The sequence below is a fragment of the Macaca nemestrina genome, chromosome 16, assembly GCF_043159975.1.
Source record: "Macaca nemestrina isolate mMacNem1 chromosome 16, mMacNem.hap1, whole genome shotgun sequence".
NCBI classification, from domain to species: domain Eukaryota; kingdom Metazoa; phylum Chordata; class Mammalia; order Primates; family Cercopithecidae; genus Macaca; species Macaca nemestrina.
In genome coordinates this window covers 36,333,254-36,358,664 of record NC_092140.1, presented here as the reverse complement: position 1 = coordinate 36,358,664, position 25,411 = coordinate 36,333,254, and the positions used below count along the sequence as shown (strand labels likewise).

General features: G+C 35.0%; 1 protein-coding gene across 16 annotated transcripts in view; it reads right to left on the bottom strand.

Moving 5' to 3' along the window:
• LOC105481778 (MYC binding protein 2) overlaps positions 1 to 25,411 on the bottom strand; it is a 285,288-nt gene that overhangs the window by 212,043 nt on the left and 47,834 nt on the right. For all 16 annotated transcript variants that reach the window (XM_071081184.1, XM_071081186.1, XM_071081190.1 and 13 more), the window contains exons 4-14: positions 23,368 to 23,521; positions 18,132 to 18,328; positions 14,966 to 15,208; positions 14,663 to 14,734; positions 12,598 to 12,694; positions 8,731 to 8,804; positions 8,453 to 8,591; positions 6,863 to 6,939; positions 5,982 to 6,186; positions 3,650 to 3,814; positions 878 to 1,036 (exon numbers count right to left, since the gene is read on the bottom strand). In XM_071081184.1, the coding sequence (XP_070937285.1) occupies positions 878 to 1,036; positions 3,650 to 3,814; positions 5,982 to 6,186; positions 6,863 to 6,939; positions 8,453 to 8,591; positions 8,731 to 8,804; positions 12,598 to 12,694; positions 14,663 to 14,734; positions 14,966 to 15,208; positions 18,132 to 18,328; positions 23,368 to 23,521 (1,582 nt within the window). The remainder of the gene's footprint in view (positions 1 to 877; positions 1,037 to 3,649; positions 3,815 to 5,981; positions 6,187 to 6,862; positions 6,940 to 8,452; positions 8,592 to 8,730; positions 8,805 to 12,597; positions 12,695 to 14,662; positions 14,735 to 14,965; positions 15,209 to 18,131; positions 18,329 to 23,367; positions 23,522 to 25,411) is intronic.

Sequence of the window (25,411 nt, the reverse complement as noted above, 5' to 3'; positions counted from 1 at the left end):
GAGAATGTAAATTTAGTACAGCCACTCTGGAGAACAGTATGGAGCTTCCCCAAAAAACTAAAACTAGAACTACCATATGATCCAACAATCCCACTGCTATGAATATACCCAAAAGAAAGGAAACTACTACATCAAGGAGATATCTGCACTCTTATGTTTATTGCAGCACTATTCACAATAGCCAAGATTTGGAAGCAACCTAAGTGTCCATCAACAGATGAATGGATACAGAAAATGTGGTACATAAACACAATGGAGTACTATTTAACCATAAAAAAGACTGAGATCCTATCATTTGCAACAAGATGTAACTGGAGGATACTATGATAAGTGAAAGAAGGCAGGCATCAAAAGACAAACTTCACATGTTCTCACTCATTTGTGGGAGCTAAAAATTAAAATAATTGAACTCATGAAGATAGTACAATGCTGGTTACTAGAGGCTGAGAAAGGTAGTCGGGGAGAGTGGGTGAGAAATGGGATGGTTAGTTGGCATAAAAACATAATTAGATTCAAGAGATCTACTATTTGATAGCACAGCAGGGTGATTACAGTCGGTGACAATTTGTTGTACACTTTAGAACAACTGAGGGAGTACAATTGGAATGTTCATAACACAAAGAAAGGACAAATGCTGGAGATGATGGAGACACCATTTACCCTAATGTGATTATTATACATTGTATCAAAATAACTCATGTACCCCATACACATACCTACTATCTATCCATCACAATTTTTTTAAAAATTTAAATAGGAACAAAAAGAAAAAGAAGAGCCACTCATTTTGAAAAGAATAAGACTTTTCACTATGTTGTTCTGAAAAACTAATGAATAGACAACACAAATTGTAATTATCTAAGAATTAAACACCTACCTTTCCCACCTTGGTTCATGGCACCAGTGTCTCGTCCACACTGTCCTTTATTATTTACACCAAATGTCCACACTTCTCCGTTCTTCATTAAAACACAAGTGTGAGCTTTGCCCATAGCTACCTGAGTTACAAAATGGCCCTTCAAATCAGTTACCAAACCTAAAGGAAAGAAACAAATTTACTAAACACAATAAAAAGGCCCTTCTGAGCCTAGTAAAAGAACTACCTCAATACAGAACTGTTTATTTCTGGGGCAAAATAACTTAACAAAATGAGAAGTAAGTAGCCAAAAGTCTGGCAGAGTATCACTGAATTAACTTTGTAACATTGTAATGTAGCTTCAATGAATCCTAAAACGTTATCATCCAGACTTGGGGCATAACTTTACTGTAGCTTTCTCTCAAGCTTACTTCTCCTGAATGCTTCCTCCAAATGGTAACCCCTCTCCACAGTACTCAGAAGGGTCAGAAAATCTCAAACTTTTCTGGTCTAAGCACAAAGGAGTCCATAAATAATTTGTTTTACCTGCTTTGACCTGCCTCAGCAAAACAAAGTAAAATAATTGCCATAGTGTATTGACATGAAATTGTTTTTGTAGAAACTAGTGAGACTTTCCAAACAGTATTTTTCAATCCTTTTCAACCTACAATGCTTTCTTCCATAATCCAATACACAACTATTTTCTAAACTTCACTTATCCATATATTATTTTTATTATACTTGTCATATCCAAGTGCCACTCATATTATCTATTTAATATGTTTTGTATCAACTCTAAATTGATCGTAGCATCTTCAACCTTATCAAGTAGTAATAACATTAATAAAGATTATTGACTATTTTTCCAATATACATTAAAATAAAAACACGTTTTCAAGTATTTGTTTTAAATTACAAATAATATCAATCTCACAGTATGCTTTGGGAAAACTGTTCTACATTATTAGCTCAGATATCACCACCTTGAGGTGGCCTTCACTTTCACCTTACACTAGCTTAGGTCTTTTTGTTAATTATACCTCAAAAATTTCCACTTTTAATATCTAGCGCATTTGAAAAAGGTTAAGTGTATGTGTATGTATATATAAAACAGTAGTTATTTATTATTAACAGTACTAGCTGACATGTTTTGAGACCTTACATGATGTGCTAAGCATTTCTTAAGCTCTACCTCCTATAATCTTCATAACAACCATATGAAGCAGGTGCTATCATTATTTTTTGCAGGTAGAAAAAAAACAAAAAGAAAACTCTTAAACGTTAAGTAAACCGATACCCAGTTAAAGGTTAAGAAAACTGTTACCCACTTAAAAGTGTTGGTGCCAGGGGCTGGGTGCGGTGGCTCACGCCTGTAATCCCAGCACTTTGGGAGGCTGAGGCAGGTGGATCACTTGAGGTCAGGAGTTCGAGACCAGCCTGGCCAACACAGTGAAATCTCATCTCTACTAAAAATACAAAAAATTAGCTGGGCGTCGTGATGTGTGCCTATAATCTCAGCTACTTGGGAGGCTGAGGTGGGACAATCGCTGGAACCCAGGAGGCAGAGGTTGCAGTGAGCTGAGATTGCGTCACTGCACTCCAGCCTGGGGGACAGAGTAAGACTCCATCCCCACCCCCACCAAAAAAAGTGTTGATGCTAGGATCTGAGTCTATGTCCATAACCATTCAATGCCACTTCCCCAACATTTAAGTCCTCTAATACCCAACTGTCCTTCAAATCCTTAAAAAGGCAGTAACCAGGTCTGACAGGTCTGTCAATCACTGATGTATCATCCATGCTCAATAAATATATGTTGAAGAGATATACAAGTTTCCATCAGCTCTACCCAGTGAATGTTAGTAAGCAACAATTATTCTGAATATTATTTTTAAAGTGTACAAGAGCCCACTCCCAAATTCTGATTTACTCTGATAGCTGCTTCCAAATGAGAATCTAAATATTATAGCATTAAGCCAGTTCACTTATCATCTGGGTACCTCTTGACTTAATAATTAATGGCTATAAATGTTCTACAGATGTAATTTCCCCAGCATGAGACAATCACATAAATTTCTAATCATAAACTTCATTAATTCTAGTTTCCTTTTTTCCAAAGAAACTCAAAGGTTTTACATACTTATCACACATAAAATCCTTCCAAGTGGGATGCCTCATTCATTATATTCATTTCTAGCTGCTAGAAAGAAAATCTAGTAACCAAATGTGACAAGTTTTGGAGATTAGCATTTATAAATATAAAACGATTTAGCTAGTTCCACCCCTCATATCCACTTCTTAAACTTGGTTTATCAGTCACCCAGACACTAGAAAATAATTCTTGAGACCCTACAACGTGGCAGACACTGTGCTAGGCACTGGGGATAGAACAGTAAATAAGACAGATCATCCCAGCCAAACACCCTAATGGGGGAGAAAAAATACTTCAACAATTATAAACTAGCTTTGTCATGAAAATCACTTCCCCAGGATACTGCCACTGTCCCAGGAACATGTCCCATAAGCACCTGAATCTAGGGAAAGCATTCCACAGAAGTCACAGCTACAGTGAAGCTTCCCTTGCCAAGCTCTATGATTAGCTCTGCATGAAACTAGGGACAGTTCTCCTAATGACAAGATATGACAGAGAATTTCTCTTTCGAAATATTTCACATTTGGAAGGAAATGTAAAAAATGTAGAGAAAGCATGCTACAAACATAAATTTTCTAGATATGTCTTTGTCATACAAAACTAATACTGAAACTTCTTTGCACAAAATTTTTTTTTAACTTACTTGAACTATCAGAGTAAATGGCATCTTTTCCAAACATGTAGAGTTCTCCATCTTTAGAAATAACAGAACTACTTCCATTATTGCAGGCTGTATACACCACAATCTTTCCTTCCATCTTAATTATCTTTTTAGGTTTATAAGGTTTGGATTGCCGTCTGCTCTTAGCTTTAAAAAAGAAATTAGATTAAATCAAGACCTCTATGTACCAATAATAATAATAATAATGGTTTGTATATAAAGCTCAAAGAAAAAAAAACATGTATTATTTGCATTTATGACACTATTCTATTTGTCCATTTTCACAAAGGCCTGGGCTTCCCAACATGTCACTTAAAATTAGTGAACCTGCTAGCCTCCTCTGGTCAATTAATATTTATGCTATAATTGCTAGATCCTCATTCCTTGAAGTACATTCAAATTCTCAGTGAGTAATATTAGTTTTCTACCAAACTCCTGGAGGGCCCAATCTCTAAATTAGCTATTGCATTATTAATACCATTCTACTAACACATATCTAAAATCTCCTTTTTTTCCAAGTTGTTATTCACATGTATTCTTGTTAGATCCTGTAAAGTAAAAGAAGTTCCTCATTCATTCAACATATATATTGAATAAGCAGTTACATCAAGTCAATTTATATATATATATATATATATTTTTTTTTTTTTTTTTTTTGAGATGGAGTCTTGCTCCTGTTGCCCAGGCTGGAGCACAATGGCACGATCTCAGCTCACTGCAACCTCCACCTCCCAGGTTGAAGTGATTCTCCTGCCTCAGCCTCCTGAGTAGCTGAGATTACAGGCACCCACAACCGCACCTGGCTAATTTTTGTATTTTTAGAAGAGATGGGGTTTTGCCATGTTGGTCAGGCTGGTCTCGAATTCCTGACCTCGTGATCCACCCGCCTTGGCCTTCCAAAGTGCTGGGATTACAGGTGTGAGACACCGTTCCCAGCTGTCAATGAGATATTATAAGGAAAGGAGATATATATATATATGGAAGGAGAGTGAATAATTTTAAATGTGGTGATTCAAGCAGCCACTGCTCTCAAAAACTAAATCCTTGAACTAGGCAAAATATGGGAAACAAGAAACCAATTGTTCCTTCAGTCAACCCCAGTCCCTGCATGTCTTTCAGAACAAAAATATATTGCTGCTGTGCTGGGGCTTAAAATACTCTACTTTTCATACGACATGACACACACACACACACACACACACGTATACACAAACACACATACGTATATATACAGACACATACACTACAACTACTTTACCTGGTCCTCAAAGAAAGGACAATGTCCTCCAAATGCCAGAAGGAAAAACTATTCTGAGAGATAATAATACACTTTATGGCTACTTTAAAGGGTTTTTCCAAATAATTTTTATTTTCACATTATTTTTACATTATGTATTGGCTTTACAACCTAATCCCTATACGATGCTTCTCCAATGTGCTAAAATATATAAAGTACGTGAGAATTTATAACAAGAGAAAAATGACACTTTGAGGAAGACTGCACAGAAACATAAGAAATATGAGACATAAACAAAATAATTTTCTTTGTCATTGCTTAGCAATGATTCCATCACAGAGAAATAACACCAAAAATGGTAATCCAGTCCAGGCATGCTGGCTCATGACTGTTATCTCAGCACTTTGGGAGGCTGGCAGATTGCTTGAGTGCAGGAGTTTGAGACCAGCCTGGGCAACATGGCAAAACTCCATCTCTACAAAAAATACAAAAATTAGCTGAGCATGGTTGCATGTGCCTATAGTCCCACATACTCATGAGGCTGAGGTGAGAGGGTCACTTGAGCCCAGGGGTCAAAGCTGCAGTGAGCTAATCACACTACTGCACTCCGGCCTGGGTCAAAGAGTAAGACCCTGTCTCAAAAAACACAAAAACAAAAACTATAATCCACAGTCAATACTATTACAAAAGATTACGTAAAGTTTACCTTCATTCTGAAGTATACATTCCTTCCAAAGTTTTGGGTTTCCTAAAATAATCTATTGCAACAAGTAAGTTTTTAAAATAACATTAACTGCTATAAAATAAGCATATACTCTCAGATGAATAGCCACGTTCCCATAAAGCATAAAAATTCATAAATATGAACTTTAGAATGAAATTAGCAAGCACATTTTTTTTTCAATGAACAGTAACCCACTGCCATTAATTAAATATGTCCCCAGTGTAAAATCCTCTATTAACTTGGTGAGGTTAGTGTTGTTGAAATTGGTAACTTTATGTTAATAAACTTTTATTTATTTCTACTAAAATAAAGAATTTATTTTTACTAAATGCATAGTTGATCACTCAACTTACTTGATTCTCCATCTTCTCCTTTACTAGCAGATCCTGTAAAGAATATGCTCCCATCTTCTGCAACTAAAAGGGCGTGAGAGCCATCGTGTCCAACTGAGAAGTGTACTATCTTTGGAGATTTTGTAATTGGCAGCTCAACCCATTTTCCTGCTGAAGGACCACCTTGTTTGATTCCAAGACTCTGGTATTTGCCAGTGTAATATATCTTATACATTTAAAAAAAAAAAAAAAGGAATTATGGTGCTTTTTGTAATAGTGCATCAGATTTCACACAGAAAAAAAAAGGACATCAATATTTTACTGAAAAACAAAATTCACATAAAAACAAACTCTTTTTCACACTATTCAACTTATGGGAGTTGAGCAAGAAATACAAATATTTTACCAAGAAGACACAGTTCATAATAGCTTTTTTATCTTTTATCCATTAAGTTTTCTGTCTTCTATAGGCACACTTCATAGTACCCTAAAATAACTACAATAGTAACATCAAAGATAACAGATCACCATAACAGATGTAATAATAAAGACGTTTGAAATATTTAGAGAAGTACCAAAATGTGACACAGAGACACAAAGTGAGCACATGCTGTTAGAAAAATGGTGCCAACAGACTCACTCAACTCAGGGTTGTCACAAACCTTCAATTTGTAAAAAGAACAATTATTTGTGAAGTGCAACAAAACTAAGCACAATAAAATGAGGCATGCCTGTACTGTTTCCAACATGAATAAAATTTTATCTCATAAAAAATAATTTTAAGTCAAAATTTAAAAGATTATTCTCATTAAAGATGCAAACTATATAAACTAATCAACAGATTGTACTTTAATCTCTTAAATCAGAGAATGCTAATTTTTAATCCAAAGAGAATAACTTACCTTTCCATTTGCTGTTTTCATTAGCGCAAACTCTCGTCCTGCACCAAGAATTGCTGACTCCTCATCAAATCCTGTACCTGAAATACGAGACTAATAAATACTATTGCATTTCTAATATGAAGAATTCTAAACACAACATGTACTATTTTGAGTGATTGCAATGTCAATTCAAAATCACTAAAAAACAAGGATGACAAAATGTTATACACTCAAATTTTTAAACATATTAACCATAGGTATAGTACTCCAAGGAATGATAAAGCTATCATAATCTGTTTCTCTTGTTCCAAACCAGTAACAAATTAATTTTTTAAATATACAACAAAAAATTTTAAAAATTCAATGTCAGTAATATTCCTTGAATTAATGTAAAAATGGCCAAATTTTTATTGAGCATTTATTAGGTACCATGCATTCACAAAATTTATCTCATTTGATTCCTCAACTATACCATTTGGTTTACAAATAAGCAAATATAAAGGTTGGAGAGGTTAGTCCAGACACAGTCATTTGAGCTTGGAACAATGCCATGCAGATATCTGAATTAAAGTATTTCAGATTCTCTGCCTATGTCTTTTTCTACAGAAGAACATCTTATATAGCTACTCCATGAATTCAAATATATATTTTATATATATATATAAAATGCATATACACACAGATCCTTATGCATATTTTCAAATTGTAAAACTATGAATAATTGTAACTTTATATATACTACATTTTATGATTTTGTCCAACTATACAAACTACTAATTAGTTTCTGGGCTTTTAAAATTTTAAATATGTAATTTCAATTCGATATTTTTCTAGGGAAGAATTATAAAAATACTACAAAATTAGAATATATAAAGTAAAGCACTAATGCCAAGTTTATTAAATATAATGAGATAACAGTCAAAAAAGGAGGAGGATCTTGCAAAGAACCCTACAAGTTATGGAAGGTCACTATTAAACCTGGAGTGGCGTGGCAAGCCAAAACTAAAACTCTCAGGAGAACTCATGATCCTAATTACTTTTACAACATTACAACAGCAAATAATCTAAGCCGAAGAAATACTCTGTGGTTATCTGCATTTCTCTATCCAAATGAAAGATTACTGACCTGTGTGTAAGGCCAATTACCACTGTCACAATCTATAACACCATTCTATAGTTACCCTGAAAATCTGTTCAAGTAAAAACTTAAAAAATTTCAATGAGAGAACTATGCATATTGTTGTAATGACATTTACAACATAAGTTTTCAAATTTTTAAATAGTTGAATAATGATGCAGCATATAAACTAATGGCATTCACCAATATCCATCCATAATTCTCATTAAATTTTATTTTCTTTTGCTCTATTCAAAACAAAAATGAGAAATTATTAGTCATTTCCTTAGAATGGTCTTCAAATATTGTACTTTGTTTAAAGGCCGCATTTCCTATTTATTCATATTAATTCAAAATTATCCTTTATATTAATAGTAACAGACACAAAACAGCTGCCACAATATAAGCTGAACTGGTGAAAACACAATTCATTTTTAAGAGAATTAAAAATTGAAAATTAAAATACGGGGAAAACACTTGATTTGCTATCTTACTTATAATATGCAAGTCCTTTTCCAGATCGAATAGTGAGATACCACAGGCATGTAAGCATTTTCTAGCCAGTTTAAGTTGCAATTCTTGCTGCAGAACAGGTTCAGTGCTTGTGGCAAATATCCTGACAACAAAGCCATCCTAAGAAAAATAAAACATCCACAGCATTACATTACAGAAAGAGGTCGTTCAAGGCTCTACAGTCTATCTAATAAAAGCTAAATAATTTAAGGCAGAGAAATTCAATTTACACTAGTTACTTAAGATTCAGGATACTTACATCTCTTGAAGCAGCTATCTGATTAATATATTCTCCATCAGTGAATAAAATATTTTGACCTTCAGTGTGGCAATCTGTGCAAAAGGAAGAAAAAGTATTTATATTACAATACAAGCAAATACCTTGCAAAATGAATTTACTCCTCTGTTGAAGTCAAAATGAGAGTTCTCCACGCAATAAGGATAAACTTAAACTCAAAAGGAGACTGTGCTTTTTAATAAAGAATTACAAATTAGCAGAGATTAATTCAACTAATCATACTTATTACATTTTTGCTTATATTTATAAATCTTCCATAACCAAGGACCTGAGATCCCACCTCATTTCAAAATGAGTTAGTATTAGATATAGTCTGATAGTAAACATGCACCACAATGAACAAACTATAATGTTGGTTACAATCATTTCAATACAATCACATGCAATGGAGGCAACACTCTACTCTCAGACATACATCACAGTCATTAGTGTCACAGAAAAATACAGACTTAAAGCTTCTGTATTTGATGTCTATTGTGCCCAACTAGATATCCCTTGCTTTGTAAAATGGATATTCATAACCAGTTGTGCATTTCCCACTTAGAAATTCTATGTTTATTCACAGCATTTTTAGCATTTAGTGTGCTCTAAACTTTTTAAATATTTGTCCAACACAGAGCAGACAAATACATGCTTACGTTTTTACTTTTATCTCAAAGCAGTCATGTATCTTGGCTAGAATACCGTATTTCATCAATACTGTATGCATCTCCATAAAATAGTACACCACATACTTTGATCAAAATAATGCACAAGCTCAATTGTAACAAGGGATACCAGTATTACAGAAGGACCACAGGAACATGTGTTAGTGACTGCTACTAAATAACACAAAACTACAAGCAAAATCAACATCTAAGTATAAATTCTATCCTTTTGGAAAAACAAATTTTCAGCAAGCAAGTTAAAAGCACACACACACACATACTTCCCAAAATAACTGCAGAGAACTAGGATGAATCTCTCCATTAATCACAATACCAAAACAAAAAATAACATTTCATTTCTAGTTGCACCTGAATCAATAAAACATAAAATTCTGATTTTGGAATGCAGTAATGGAGCCCACCCGAATAAGCTAGATTATTCTTTATCTTTGCCCAGGAGCTTCATACTAGCATACTTCCTTATCATAAATATGCAAAACACAGGCAGACCCTTACCAAATAGAGAATTCAGGGATCACAAACTGGAAATAGAAACTGGGAGACAAGGCCCACTGGTAGCCCAAGAGACTTGGTAATCAAAGAGAGGAGAAATCAAAAGAAAGAGTTCCTAGTCCACTGTACAGAACACAAAGAGGCGCAAGAAAGATGCTTCTCAAGCTCTAAGCAGTAAGATTTTAAACTAAAAAGCAAAGAAGAAAAACTCATTATAATTTCAGATAAATGCAGGGGTGAGGAGTGAAGCGGCGCAAGAAGAGTAGCAAAAAGCCTCAGAACTGAGGCAACCTGTCACCAGACATGGGGAGAAAATGACATAAAGATACAATCTGTAAGATAAGCTGAGGTTTAAAGAATAAAATGACAATTATCAGAGAAAAAAGTATGTTTTAAGCTCGTCAAAACTAGGTTGAAATACTTTTTAAATAAACTATACTGTAAGACAAGCTGGAACATGAAGCTCAGGGAATTACCTGATTTATGTCAACTTGAAACATGGTATTCATTACCATCTACAAACCTGACAATTTACTTCTGCTCCTTGATTGGAAGGCTACAGAGCGGAGCTATCCCTACCCAGGAAAAACAAAAAGTGCTAGTTGATGAAAATTCAGTCCAGGTCAAAAAAATGAGAAAATTACAAAAGGCTTCTTCAAGCTTGAGGGAGGAGTCTTCTGCCACGTGGTTTCAAGATTTTCTCTTTATGGTTTCTTTATCCATCATGTAGTATTTTAAGATCATATCTTCAGGAATATATCAAGCAATGTCTGCCAGTTTTGAAGACAAATACGGGACTATCTTCCCGAAGTTTGGTTCACTCTTCACCACTAATACAGCACACACTTATGAAACACAGAAAGCCACGCTTGTATCGTTCAAAGTTGCATTTCAGAAGTTAAACGAAGCAATGGAATTTAAACTGAATAAAGACATTGAGTAATTTTTTTTATCAAGGCAGAATAAATAAAACAGCTGTAGGCAGATATTTTCAAATTGTCTTCTCAGTCACTGTCTCTATTACATGTGCAGGGTTTCTCAGAAGTAAATCCTTGATATTAGTACCCATGAGTTATAGCGGAGGGCATGTGTCAATTTAGAATTTTTCCTCTACATCATTATCCTAAAATGACTGGCACAAAGATAGCACAGCAGGAATGCTCATTACAGTGTAATTTATATAGCAAAACACTGGAAGGCTTTCATTCCCAAACATTAATCAATGGAATATATTTTGTAACATTTAAGTGACATTGTAGAAGACTATTTAATGACCTAGAAATATTTTCAGAATATTAAGTGAAAGAGATAGATTAAAAAAGCAATATGTAGCATATGATCACACTTTTTTACAAGTATGGACATATACACACAGGAAAAATACGAGAAGGATATTTACCAACATGTTCATAGTGTTTATATATGGGAAGTGGGATTATAATTATTTCAATTCATTCTTTTTAGTTCATATGATTTTTATACAACAAACATGATTACTTTTAATATATGTATAAATATGTGCAGGGAGTGTGCATGTTATCAAAAGTATTTTTTAATATTATTATTATCATTATTGTTATTATGACCAAAGACATGGCCCAGGACTTGTAATGAAAAAACAAACAAACAAAAAACTGTTGACATATCTGAAAATAGATGGCTATTTTCAAAATGATTTAAGTCAACCGCTTTCCAAAGCTGCTCTATTTCTGAAATGGACATGAAATGTGGTATTTACTTTAACATAGTGTCATGTACACTAATATGTATCTATGTATAGGTATTAAGGTTCCAATAAATGTTTTATGAAGTTATTAAGATTATATTTAAAAATTAACATGCAGCCCAGGAGCAGCTATTCTTCTCAACGCACTCTTCAGAAGTAGCTCTCACTTTCAGATGGTCAAGTGCTTACAAGTAATATTGCTACTATGAAATTATTGACAGACACATTAGACGTTCAAGATTTTAATATAAACAGCTTCAGAAAGTATCAACATTATAAGCAAATTCAAAGACCTTACAATAAAGAATATGCATTTTTCCAGCATTTGACAAAATTTGAGACCTACTGCCTGAAAATTTAGCAGTGATTTAAGTGAATATATAAAAGCCTCAAAATTAAAGCAAAATAAACTATGTCCAAAGACCTTTATCAAAGCATTATTAAGAAGCATAAGAAGCATAAATGATGAAATTTTAAAAAAATTCCTGACCCACCCTAAACTCTGTCTCTGAAACCTCTTTAACATAAATAAAATAAAATAAAGGAGGAAAACTCAACTGCAGTGTTGTTAAAGTAAAAATAAACAGAAGGTTCTTTATACTGGATCACATGAGAGTCAGAGTTCTGATTTTATTAAGAGCAACACAGTTACATCACTCCACTAATTCAGCAGCTAAGAAAATCGTGGTGGGGTGAGGTCAGAGATTAGGCCATAGCTGGCCAATTTTGAAAACAAATATTAAAACTTATATTTCTATGTCCATTGTCTTGATATGTATTAACTTTACATAGACTATAAAATGCTTTGTATGTCAAGATTTTTAAAACCCTTTTATAAGCAAGCACTATCCCTTGCTAATCATTCTTTATGTGTCTAAATAGCCTAACATGCACATTTCTTAAAATTGCTTGTGGAAAAAAAAATAACTACTTGAAACATACCTGGTAACATTACAGTACCATCTTGCTCCAGTGTTTCAGGGCTTATCCTTATGGCTGTCATGCTGTGGTTATTCACATCTCTATATAATAAATAACCCTGATAACAGCAAAACATTTTCCTGTTAAAATATTTATTACTAATTCAGCAGAAAAAGCAGCCATACAACTCCATATTACAGGTTTTTGAGTTACAATAATACATCAATATTGATGTCTAAAAGATGTTAAAGATTAAAAATATAAGAACATTCCTCTCATTTAGAGGAAAAGTCATTATTGAAAATTGATTTAACATATTCCCAGAAACATAATTAGGTATACTAAACAGGACAGTACAGGTACAAACATTTTGTATATGACCATATCAGTAGCCAAGTAAATAATATAAATGATCACTGTTACTTTAACAAATAATTTAAGAAAAATAACAAGTATTGAGTTTGCTATTTGAAAATGAATAGCACAGTGGTTTCAGAAGGTGTGATATGTCACTGAACACACTTCTATAATAAAATATTTTCCACGGCATTATTTCTTAGATAAAACACAGTAGAGTGGCAAATAAAAATTCAATGACATATTTTAAGCTAAGTTCAACTTTAAAGCGACAATTACTGAGAAACTAATTTGTTATCTAAAATTTAATTTCAGGCTGGGGGCAGTGGCTCATGCCTGTAATCCCAGCACTTTGGGAGGCTGAGGCACTTTGGGAGGCTGGGATTTGTCCCAGCTACTCAGGAGGCTGAGGCAGGAGAATCGCCTGAACCTGGGAGGCAGAGGTTGCAGTGAGCTGAGATCGTGCCACTGCATTCCAGCCTTGGTGACAAAAGTGAAACTACAACTCCAAAAAAAATTTTAATTCCAAATTCTCCCCAACAGTTGATACAGTAGAATTATTCTTCACGCAACAATAATAATTTCCATAGTTTTCAAAATAGTTTCAAATATCTTTTATCATTTGATCCTGACAACAAATCTCATGAGCTCAGCAAGGCAGGCATGCAGGGAAATCTTTATTCTCTATCCTTATACAAGGGAACTTGGGTTTCACGTTCAGGTGGGTACCATACGGAAAAAAATATTTCTAGTCCCTCTTGTCCATCCTTCATTTGCTTTTCTCCATAAGAGGAGGAGTAATGTATCCATCTGGCTGCTGACCTTGTAAAAGGCTGACACCTATCTGGCTATGTTGGTCAGGAGATAAGATCACAACATTAAGAAAGACACACCAGCCCATGGCTTTTCTCTCTTGTGATTCTTTGCATATTCTCCATGCAGGTAGCTGTCTACTGAGCAGGCCAAACACTGTTTCCTAGAAAGTACTGAAACTAGACTAAAATGAAAGAGTTTCTAGTAAGAAACCCTAATTTGGCCTCAGGACACGTATACATTTCCAATTAAAACATGCTAATCAGGCTGGGTGGGGTGGCTCAGGCCTGTAATCCCAGCACTTTGGCTCATTTGAGGTCAGGCAGGTGGCTCACTTGAAGTCAGGGGTTCAAGACCAGCCTGGCCAACATGGTGAAACCCTGTCTCTACTAGAAATACAAAAAAAATTAGCTAGGCACAGTGGCATGGGCCTGTAGTCCCAGCTTCTCAGGAAGCTGAGGTGCAAGAATCTCTTCAACCCAGGAAGCAGAGGTTGCAGTGAGCCGAGACTGCGCCACTCCACTCTAGCCTGGATGACACAGCGAGATTCTGTCTCAATTTTTAAAAAAAGTGCTAATGATAAAGGTGGTCTTCAATTCTTATCTAGAGACTCACTTAAACAAGAACTCTAAAGAAGGTATGTTTAATCCCATCTTAAAGCTAAATAACAGAGGACCAAATAAGTTAAATGAGTTGTCCAGTCATATAGCTAGTAATAAGCAGAGCCAGAACTAAAACTGAACCTCTTATGAGTTCTGAGCCAGTCTTCTTTACACTACACTATTCAGTTGTTATGGCCATATTAGTAAAACTATATCATTTTTGTTTAAATAGAAGTGACATTATTGATTAAACAAGGACAAATCACATGTTTAAAAGATAAGAAAATTTTGGTTTATTGTGGATAGTCTCTTACCTGAGCATACCCTAACCAAGACTTTTTTTCTTTTCTGTTTCTAATACGGGATGTAGAATTGTATATATGGCCCTGCAAAATAAAAAAAGTTAGTCTATCAGTGGTTTCATAATCAACAGTCAATGAAAAATAATACAAATGGGTGAATGACATTTAACGCCTGTATTTCAATTATAGATTTCAAATAAATATTTTTACACCCAAATTAGGTCACATTCTAGAAATGAAACTAGAAACACACAGAACACAATTCGTTATGGTTATAACTCTGTATAATTAAGGAACTGTAAGAAAGCACATTACCCTAACTGTTCCACTGTATCCAGAGCCTATTTTATATAATCCATCCTTGCATAACAGATAAAGAAAAAATCCATCATTCTGAAGTAGACATTGGTCATCTTCATCAACAGATATTTCTTTTAATGGCCACTTGTGCATTAAAGCTGCTTTCTTAATGCCATTACTAAACCAGTCCTGAATTTGAATTTTCCCCACCAAAACTGCTTGTACACTTCTCTGCAGCGAATTTAGAATTGTTGGCACCTAGCCAAAAGAGAAGAAAAAAATGAAAAAACATTTTAAAATGTTACAAACACAAAACAAAGATACTTTGGTAACATATCATCATTGATAAGACAATAAATTGTTCAGAATGATACTTCGCATGCCAGCAAAAAGTACCAACTAAAAGTTCATCTATAAGAAGCAAATCTCAAGCAAGGTAGAATTCTTTACTCTTGGGATTCCATGTCATTCACCAATACTGTAAAATCTTTGCCATTATTTCAAGTACTCTATCTCCACAAATCTATTATTGCCTTGTGGAACTCAGACTGTATTACATTAGATTTTGTCATTCTTGATCCATGTTTCTTATTTTATCTTCCATATTTCTCTCCTTGTCACTCTGTTGCATTAAAGTAATTCCTTCCTCTTTATCCTTCAGTTCGCCATTTCCACCTTCAATCATATTATACAATAGTTAACCCATTTTAAGTTTCTAATTGTAATTGTTTGGTTTTTCATTTCTAGGAATTCAATTTGTTTTTTTTCCTAATGTCTGACTACTTTTTATATTCTCACTCCTTAATCATACTTTTGGTATTTTCTTTTATTACTTTAACCATACTTTATATATTCATACACATACACATTCTATATCAAATAATTTCAATATCTAAGGATTTGGCAGGATTGATTCTACCATATTTGTTTCTGCTAATTCTCAATAATGGTGCCTTTTTCCATGTACTTTTTTTATTGATTTGTTTCTGAGCTCAAATGCAATAAACAGTGTTTTATCTGCAGAAAACCTTTGAAGTCGAGAGTTCAACCCTCCAGAAAGGATTTCAGTCTCCTTTAATACAGCACCTTGCAGTACTACCATGTCTACCTTGCTTTAAACTCTCTGCTAAGCTTTTTGAAATGGACAAGTAATATGCAGTTGGGTGCCAAAATAAATCTGAGATGTGAATAGTTATACACACTGATAGGGTTTGGTTGTGTTCCCACTCAAATCTCATCTTGAATTCCCATGTGTTGTGGAAGGGACCCAGTGGGAGGTAACTGAATCATGGGGGCAAGTCTTTCCTGTGCTCTTCTCATGATCGCGAGTAAGCCTCACGAGATCTGATGGTTTTAAAAAGAGGAATTTCCCTGAACAAGCTCTCTTTGCCTGCTGTCATCCACATAAGACATGACTTGCTCCTCCTTGCCTTCCACCATGATTGTGAGGTTTCCCCAGCCAAGTGGAACTGTAAATCCATTAAACCTCTTTATTGTGTAAATTGCCCAGTCTCAGGGACATCTCTATCAACAGTGTGAAAATGGACTACTGCACACATCATCAGGGAAAGCTTTTCTCCCTCTACCAACAGTCAGGCGAGTTTTGAGAAATGAAGCTGGTAGATAAAAGGCCAAATCATGAAGAGCATTGTAAGTCATGTTAAGGTAATGGGCTTTAATATGGTGTTTCAGCTAGAGCTGGGGATGTAGTGATGTGGCAGGTCTGTAGAGAACCATAGCTACTGATTCAGAGGATCAAGTAGTTTTGTGTTGTCTAGTGATTGAAAATATTGGAGACAGATAAGCCCTCGAGTCCTGTCTCTGTTATTTGCCAGCTCTCTATGTTGTGCGTATACTATTTGCCAGCTCTCTATGCTATAGCTATACTAAACTTCTTTCAGCTTTTAAATACTCCACTCTTACTCTCACCTCCATGCCTTAGCATGTGGATACCTAGAACATTCTCTCTCTACACCACCAACACCAACAATTTCTCCTGGCTAATTTCAACCCATTGTTTAGATCTCACCTCATATCCTCTGGGAGGCTTTCCATGAACATAGTTCACGTACTCCTGCTATGAGCTCTAATGGCATTCCTAAGTCTCTACATAAAAGCAAATCATATCAAAATTCATAAGCTCACATGTTGGTGGGCACTATCCTATTAAAATCTGGTATATAGTATCTGAATGTTTGCATTATTTTATTACAATTTTTAAAATATTTGTATATTTTAAACATATATTTAAATTAAACATTTGCCAAACCCTGAAAGTACGTCTACAGAACACAGCTTGAAAACCACAGTTGTATTAGAGCAACTTCAAAATAATTAAGGACCATAAAAAGGGACAAAAGGATTCCAAGCAAGGCAGAAAGGAAGAAAAGAGCAGAAATCCAGAGTAAGGGAATGGCTCTTGTTTGACAAGGGGAGTTCAAGATCACTGAATAAGACAGAAAATGACCAATATACTCCTTTTGCTATCTTTGGTCTGCTAATAACAGGATTGGGGCAGCCCTTCCACATGCTCTGGGGTTGCCCAAGGGGCCAGAGAAGAGTAGACAGTCAGGTCTTAAAATCTTAACTTCTTTCTCAATTTCCAGAGCCTTCCCAAATAATTAAGTCAAGTTTGCCTATAAGAAGGATTATTTTTCCCACTACTAAAATGGTGACGAGCTTGTCTGTTCCACAACTGAATATTAAAAGCCTAAAATGTTTTATACATAGCTGAAGCAACTCAGAAACAAATCAACTCATTAAAAATCATATAATCAACCAATCAAAAATATATCACATGGATACCATATCTTTTTCTTTCAACAGAGAAAAGATATTTAAAACTAAGAATGAATTCCATTCTAAAAAATTCAGGGAAAGATGGGAAGAGGGGAGAACGCAGAGAGCAAGACAACAGCAAGGAAAGAGAAGGCTACAGTGTTAAGGCAAAGACCAGCTTAAAGATTTAAGAGGTCTGGCCAAAATTCATTTTATTATATTTAAAGCTTCAGAGTTAAACATACATATCATGTAATTGAAATACTGTAGATTACTTATGTATCAATCTTAGATCAAGTTACTGTAATGAGTGTGAAAAAGCAGAATTCCTATTGACAGAAATTGAGATGAAACTGTAACTTGTCATCTTACAAATTTCTAAGCAGACATAAATATGAAATACCTGAATAGTTTGGCAAGCATGGCTTCCATTGTTGGTGAGGATAGCAGAGATGGCCTGAAGTGTCCTTCCTGTTTCTCCCCAAGAAGCCACCAGACTAAAGAGGCAAGCGCAGGAAAGTGCTGTTAAGGACTGTCCTGTGCTATCATTCATCCCAGTACTTCGAACAGTGATTTCCAAAAGAAGCTGGAAGAGAGACTCTGTGGATAAATAGAATTCAATTATATTCATCCAACATACAGAACATTATATGCCTATATTTATTTATTTTTAGTCTCATTATAAACAAAATTTAAGGAATCTAGAACAATTACTTTGCATTAGTTTCTTTCCAGTTACTCTTTTCCCCAAAAGTTGAAATATTTATGTAACAAGGGCCTTAAAGAACATTCGGTTCAACTCCTTGTTTTTCTTAGTAAAAAGACAAGCTTGCCTAGAGACATTCACATATTCAAGAAACTCATCCTATCAAGTAACAGACTACTCATCATACTTATTTTACCTTTTAGATTAGGAGGCTTCTTAAGATGTTAAGTGTCCAGGAAATTATGTATATATTCTCAAAGTAACAGAAACATAAAGCATATGCCATAATGTGCTTTAATATAAAATTGGCTACATCATTAACATAATAGCAATTCACACTTAGAGAGGATGTAATTCATTTATACCCTAGAAAAACCTCCAAGTCAATAGGACAGATATTCTCCTCCTTTAACAATGAAATTGAGATACAGGGTAGTCAAAAGATTTTTCCTAAATCATAAAGTCATTTAGTGGTGAAGATGAAACACACACACACACACACACACACAAATGTTTTAAAACCAGCAGAGGTCTCCACACAAAATTCCCTGAACACCTCCATCCAAGATTCAATCAACAGACATCTGGGTATTTCTTCCATAGAAGAGAGATCTAAAAATCCTTACAGAGTGAATAATCAGATGGAGAGAGAAAAAGAGAGTCAGAAAACTGAGAAAGATGAAGAGAGGGAAAGGGAAGGGAGAGAGGGAGGAGAACAAGAGAAAGAGGAGTAATGTACTGCAATTCTCTAAAAACTAAAATGCCACCTGTGGGTTATCTGGTAACTTACAGAAACCTAGGGAGCCCCTACCAATCCCTCATCTTCCACAGCTAATCCCAAATTAAGCCCTGTTTATTTTACATCCTAACTGATAACCACTTTTCTCTATCTCATCACCATCTTTCCAATCCATGCTATCATCATCTCTTTGACTAAAAAGTGTTAAGAAATTATCTCTTACCATTCGCTATTGCCCCAATAGGGAGAATTTCAAACCAAACATCTAATTGTCTACCTAAAATTCTTTCACTCTTTTGTTAATTCCTTCCTCCCTTCTGTCTTCCTCTTCCTTCTTTTCTTTCTCCCTTCCTCTCTTCACTTGTCTGTACACATCCTATACTTTCATTTTTTTTCCATTTATCCTTTCCTCTACCTTTTCCTCCAGCTATCCTTCCTTCCATCCTTTCATCTACCCCTGTTTGTCCATATTTCCATCTACCCATCCTTCCTCCAATTATTACCCTTCAGCGAGTACATCTGTTGATTATTCAGCAAATATTTACTGAACTCTCGCACATTAGCAACTACTCTACATTAGGGTATTGGCAAACATGACAAAGAAAGTCTCTACCCTTTCAAAAAGGTTAAGATTCCAGGGAAAGAAAACAGTCAATAATTTAAGCAAATAATTTAAGAAAACAGGCTATTTTAAAAACAATATTCTTAGCGTAATGAAATACAGAATGACCTTCCATTCCTCCTAGCCCAATAATCAAATTCTTTAACATGGCATGTAAAGCTCCACATGTCCCTGCCTCTTTCCTCACCTGTCACAAGACTGTTCCCTTCACTCTCCACATTCTAGCCATATTGCTCTTCTTTTCATGCATTCTCCTTTTGACTCAGAGCCTTATTGCATGCTGTTATTTCTACCTGGAGCACTTACAATCTAGTTCACTCCCTCCTATTCACCCTCTAAATCTCAAATGTTGCATCTTCAGGGAGGCTTTTAGGGAGCTGGGTGCAGCAGTGTATACCTATAGTCACAGCTACTTGGGAGGTGGAGGCAGGAGGATCACTTGAGTCCAGGGTTTGAGTCTACCCTGGGCAATATAGTGAGATCCTGTCCCTAAAGATAAGTAAATAAAAAATTTTTTAAGTTAAAAAAGGAATCACGGCCAGGTGCAGAGGCTCATGACTGTAATCCTACCACTTTGGGAGGCCAAGGCAGGCAAATTGCCTGAGGTCAGGAGTTCAAGACCAGCCTGGCCAACACAGTGAAACCCTGTCTCTGCTAAAAATACAATGATTAGCTGGGCATGGTGGCATGCTCCTGTAGTCCAAGGTACTCAAGAAGCTGAGGCAGGAGAATAGCTTGAACCCGGGAGGTGGAGGTTGCAATGAGCCAAGATCACACCACTGCATTCCAGCCTGGGCAACAGAGCGAGACTCTGTTTCAAAAAACAAAAAAGGACTCTCAGAACTCCTTCTACTTTCCTCCATACAATTTATCCACACTTGTAATTACACACATATCTGATGCTAAGTTCCATAATAACAGCAATGGTATCATACATTCTTAGCACATAACAAAGGGGGTGCTATTACATTTCAGTGAATACTTGAGAATATAATCTAACTAAACAGAAGGGAATACATTTTTAAATAAATAATTTAAAAATCAAAATCTATTTGCAAAGAGAAGAGGCTTGGTGTATACTAATCATCAAGATATTCTACAGTAAGAGTTACATAAATATACACATATTTTCATGAATAACATGAAAATAACCAAATGGGGAAAAAAAGAATAACCAGTAAGATTGGGATATTAGATTAAAAAAAGGAGGAGAGGCAAGTTTCAACAGAAATTTATTATAAAAGAACCAAATCAGTGCTTTTATCTTTGAGCTAATTTAACAAAATAGAAAATATGAAGTGATAAGAAATCCCTTACATAGAAAAATAAGCCAAAGCAGTGATGAGATCAGCAGTAAACACTGAAAGGATGGAAGACAGACGAAAGACAGCACAGCAGAATTAGAAACTTTTAACAAGAAAATAAAAACAAACAGATTAATAAGGTGAAAAGTTTTTGGGTTTTGTGGGATTTTTTTCGGGGTTTTTTTTTTTGGTAGAGATGAGGTCTCATTCTGTCACCCAGCTAGAGTGCAGTGCAGTAGCACAATCACAGCCCATTGTAGCCTCAGACTCCTGGGCTCAAGCGGTCCTCCCACCTTAGCCTCTTGAGTAGCACTCATTGCCATGACCAAATTTTTTTTTTTTTGCAGAGATAGGGGTCTAAGTTGCCCAGACTGGTCCCAAACTCTCAGCCTTAAGTTATCCTCCTGCTTCAGCCTCCCAAAGTGCTGGGATTACAGGCGTGAGCCACCACACCCAGCCAATGTGAAAGTTTTGATGCAAGACAGTAAGACTAAAGCACACATTATATTTCAAAGCTAGTATTAAGAACAAGTCTAGTTTTAAAAGAATAAAGGAAAGAAAGTATATACAGAACGGATACGAAGGAAAAGTATTTAACAATTGACATAAGACATGAGAATGGTAGAAGACTTAGGAGGAGAAAAATAACATGTTCAAAGGAGGAAATATGACATGCAAGTCTTAGTGGGTATTTTAACATTCCAATTATTTGCTAACTGACAAAACCAAAGCCAAGAAAACCCAGCAAAATATTGTTAAATAAAATAAGTCAAATCTTCAGTAAAATGCTGTCCAGTCAAGCAGCACTTCACAATATTAATATGATCAATGGTGTTATCTTAACAATAACCAACACGGCGCCTGCTTGTCAACATGACAGCTTTTATTTGATAATAGCTTTTAATAACTGTGTATGTGAGGGGGATGGTTTAAAAAATCCTCAGCTTGTTTTAATGACCAGCATCCTCCCTCCCATTAAAACCAACCAACCAACCAACAAACAAGTCAAACACAAAAACTGAATCACCACATGCGACCAAAAAAAAGAAAAATCTGACATGTAGTTAGGTTCATGCAATTTGGTTCTCACAGGTGGGTCCTACAAAATCCAAACAGCCAAGTAGAAAAAAAAGGACCAAGCTTTAGTCTAAACCAGAATGTAGTCCCCAAACCAGCATCTGCATCACCAAGAAACTTACTCCAAATACAAATTCTTGGGCCCCACCCCAAGTCTATGGAATCAGAAACACCATAGGGAAGGCCCCGATAACTCTGAGACATGCTAATGCGAATTGAGAACCACATAATGAGAACCACAGATCTAGTACTTCAGAGAATTTTCCTATAATACTAGAAGGATCTAGAAAACTTTAGACAGTTTAAAGACACATAGTTAGCATCGGAGAAAAAAAGCAATTAACAAGCTAAAAATTATGCTTCCATCTATATTTCTATTCCTTGATACCTTTTGAGTAAAAGCTCCTATCTTATTTAAAGTATTACATGTTAAGCCTAGGTCACTGATATGAAAGGCAAGAATCGGAACACACTTTAAGAAAAGCAAACATTTTATTTACTTAATGAAAGCTGCTAAGTCAGAAGTTTAATCCATAACACAAATAGATTTTTATTTATGATGAATACAAAAAAAAATGTCCCCTCAATTTAGAAACTAATTGTACTGTTTTGGGTTTGTGGCATTTATTTCCTTTTCCCTGTTTTTCAAAACTATTGAGAGTAACAAGTTAGAGAAAGTGAATGTTAGCTATTTTGGCCAAAAGTTTAATAAGAACGATTTAATTTAATAGTGACGTTAAGGTTTGAGGATTATTTCTGGATTTCAGGGATTTATGTTTTGTTTGTCCCCTGCTTCATCATGCTAATTGAGAAATGTGTGTGCATGAACTTCAACTCTTAAACCATAACTTCAGAGGAACACAGAAAAAAATACTCTAAAACTTATACCCCTGCTGTTTCCATACCACAATTAAATAAAGACTACATTATAGGCTATTGTGTGTGCTTCATAAAAGAAGCTCTTCACTTTTTAAAAATTGCAAATTGACAATTTATAATTGTATAAATTTATAGGATATAAAGTGATTCATGAATAAAATGTGGACTAATTAACATCTATCACCTCAAGTACTTAACATTTTCTGTAGTGAGAACTTTAGAAATATTCTCTTAACAATTTGAAGTGTATAATACTCTATTATTAACTATATTCACTTTTAAATGCTTCACTGAATGAGTCTTGGCTCTTACCTAGGACCTCGGGTGGCTCAGACTGGAGGCCTTCTGGCTGCTGGCCCTGCAGCACGTTGAGCAGGGCTTGGAGACTCCTGAGACACAGGGATGGGTGAGAAAATCGTGTCTCCTTGATCAATTCAAAAACTTCACAAAGGCCAACTTCAATAATCTATTTAAAAGGAAAAAATATATATACTTTATGACAGGTAAGCTAGTAACACTTTCTAAGCAGTTTAGTTGGTACAAGTTACTTCCACAGCAAATGATAATGTATATGTATATGTATATAATGGAGCCATATAAAACATCATGAAAATGGCTTATAACAATGAACTAGAGACTAGATTGCATTCACTCAGAATAAACTGTATTAATTTGCAAAGTTCATTTGGTTGTACTCAAGGAAAACTCAGTACTCTTTTTGTCAAAAGTCATGTTAATTGTTACCTACAACCAAAAATAAAGTCAACATAGCACATACAGTAAAAAGATTTTATAAGGAGCTTTTCATCTTAGCCTTTTCTATAATGGTACAATCCCTATATTATTATTTATAGGTGATATCCCTTCTTGTAGGATGATCACAAAACAATTTAAAACGGCTTAGCTAAAAATATCACTGGTACTTTTCCTTTAATTATCTTACCATTCCTCATCAGGTGCAAGAAAAATCAGACTCTATATCCAGCAAAAGAGATAAATCTGTTACTAAAGATTGAGAGAGCAAATTGCAAAGAATGAGTTAAGGATATACCTTCACAAGACTGATAAAAGACAAATTCCATTTCTTAGGCAATGTCAACATTCTGAGAACCAGTTCAGGAAGTATTAAGTAAATTGTTTGGAGAAGTAACAGAAAAATCAAAATAAGACTAATTAGTAGAAACTCCTGAAACCATTAATTCTATTGAACACAACAGTGGAAGAATCTCTCTGCTGATATTTTTGCATTAATTCACATATTACATAAATACCTCCTAAGCACTCACATTGTGCAAACTCACTTTAGGAAATATGAAGGTATACTAGACCCTGTCCTCTAAGACTTTATAATCTAACAGGGTAAATTAGTCATGTATATAATTCATACTCAATACAGACCTCTGTTACAGCATTTATTACATTATAGTGTAACTATTTTTGTTTTCATTTTCCCAACTATACTGTGATCTTCCAATACACACGGAACATGTCTTAAATGGCTTAATACCTCTCATGCCTAGCCAATTACCTAGCATATGGTAGGCATACATTAAATATTTGTTGAATTATTCACTAAGTTGTTTGCTAAAAACCACTGCATCTCAGAAACACATTTTCTAGACAAGAGGTAAATCAGCTGAAGGTAAGTCAACTGTAGTTCTGATTAACATTTACAAGTTTTCTGGAAACAACAGCTATAGCTGAGAAGTCAAATGACTAGGAGGACTATCTTTAGAGAAGTTATATAAAATCCTAACAGACTTGATTATAACTAATATTACAGAAGAACTTGCATAGCGAGTTTCAATTGATTAAACACATTAAGTGATGAAACTTTTACATTTGATATAGTTTCTTTTCCTGGAATGGACTAGAAAATAAAAACATGCTGTCCAAGGTTTGTATCTGCTTATGTACTTACAGGAAAGAGAAATCTGAAGTCAAAGATCTCCAAAGTACAAAATGTGGTGCTCTATTCTCAAGCCAATAGAAGACTACTATATTCTGCTATTCTTTCAGATTGCTTACTCTGCTACCAACCATGATTTTTCATAACTCCAAGAGGATTCTTCACAGATGACATTTTTGGCTAAGGTTCATTTATTATAGTGACAAAGGAATTACTGAACCTTGCCAGAAACAGTAAGTCTACCTAATGAACAGGTTCTTGATCTCTCTGGTAAGTTTAAGGTGTAATAATAAGTGAATGGCAATAGGCAACTCGGGTAGGCTGCCTAGAAACAGAGCCAGCCAGTTTTAGTGAGACTGGCCCATAAAACTTTGGTCACAATGATCATGATAGAGAACTCTTCATCTGTCTGGGTTAAACACTGTGGAAGTCTCACTAATTATCTAC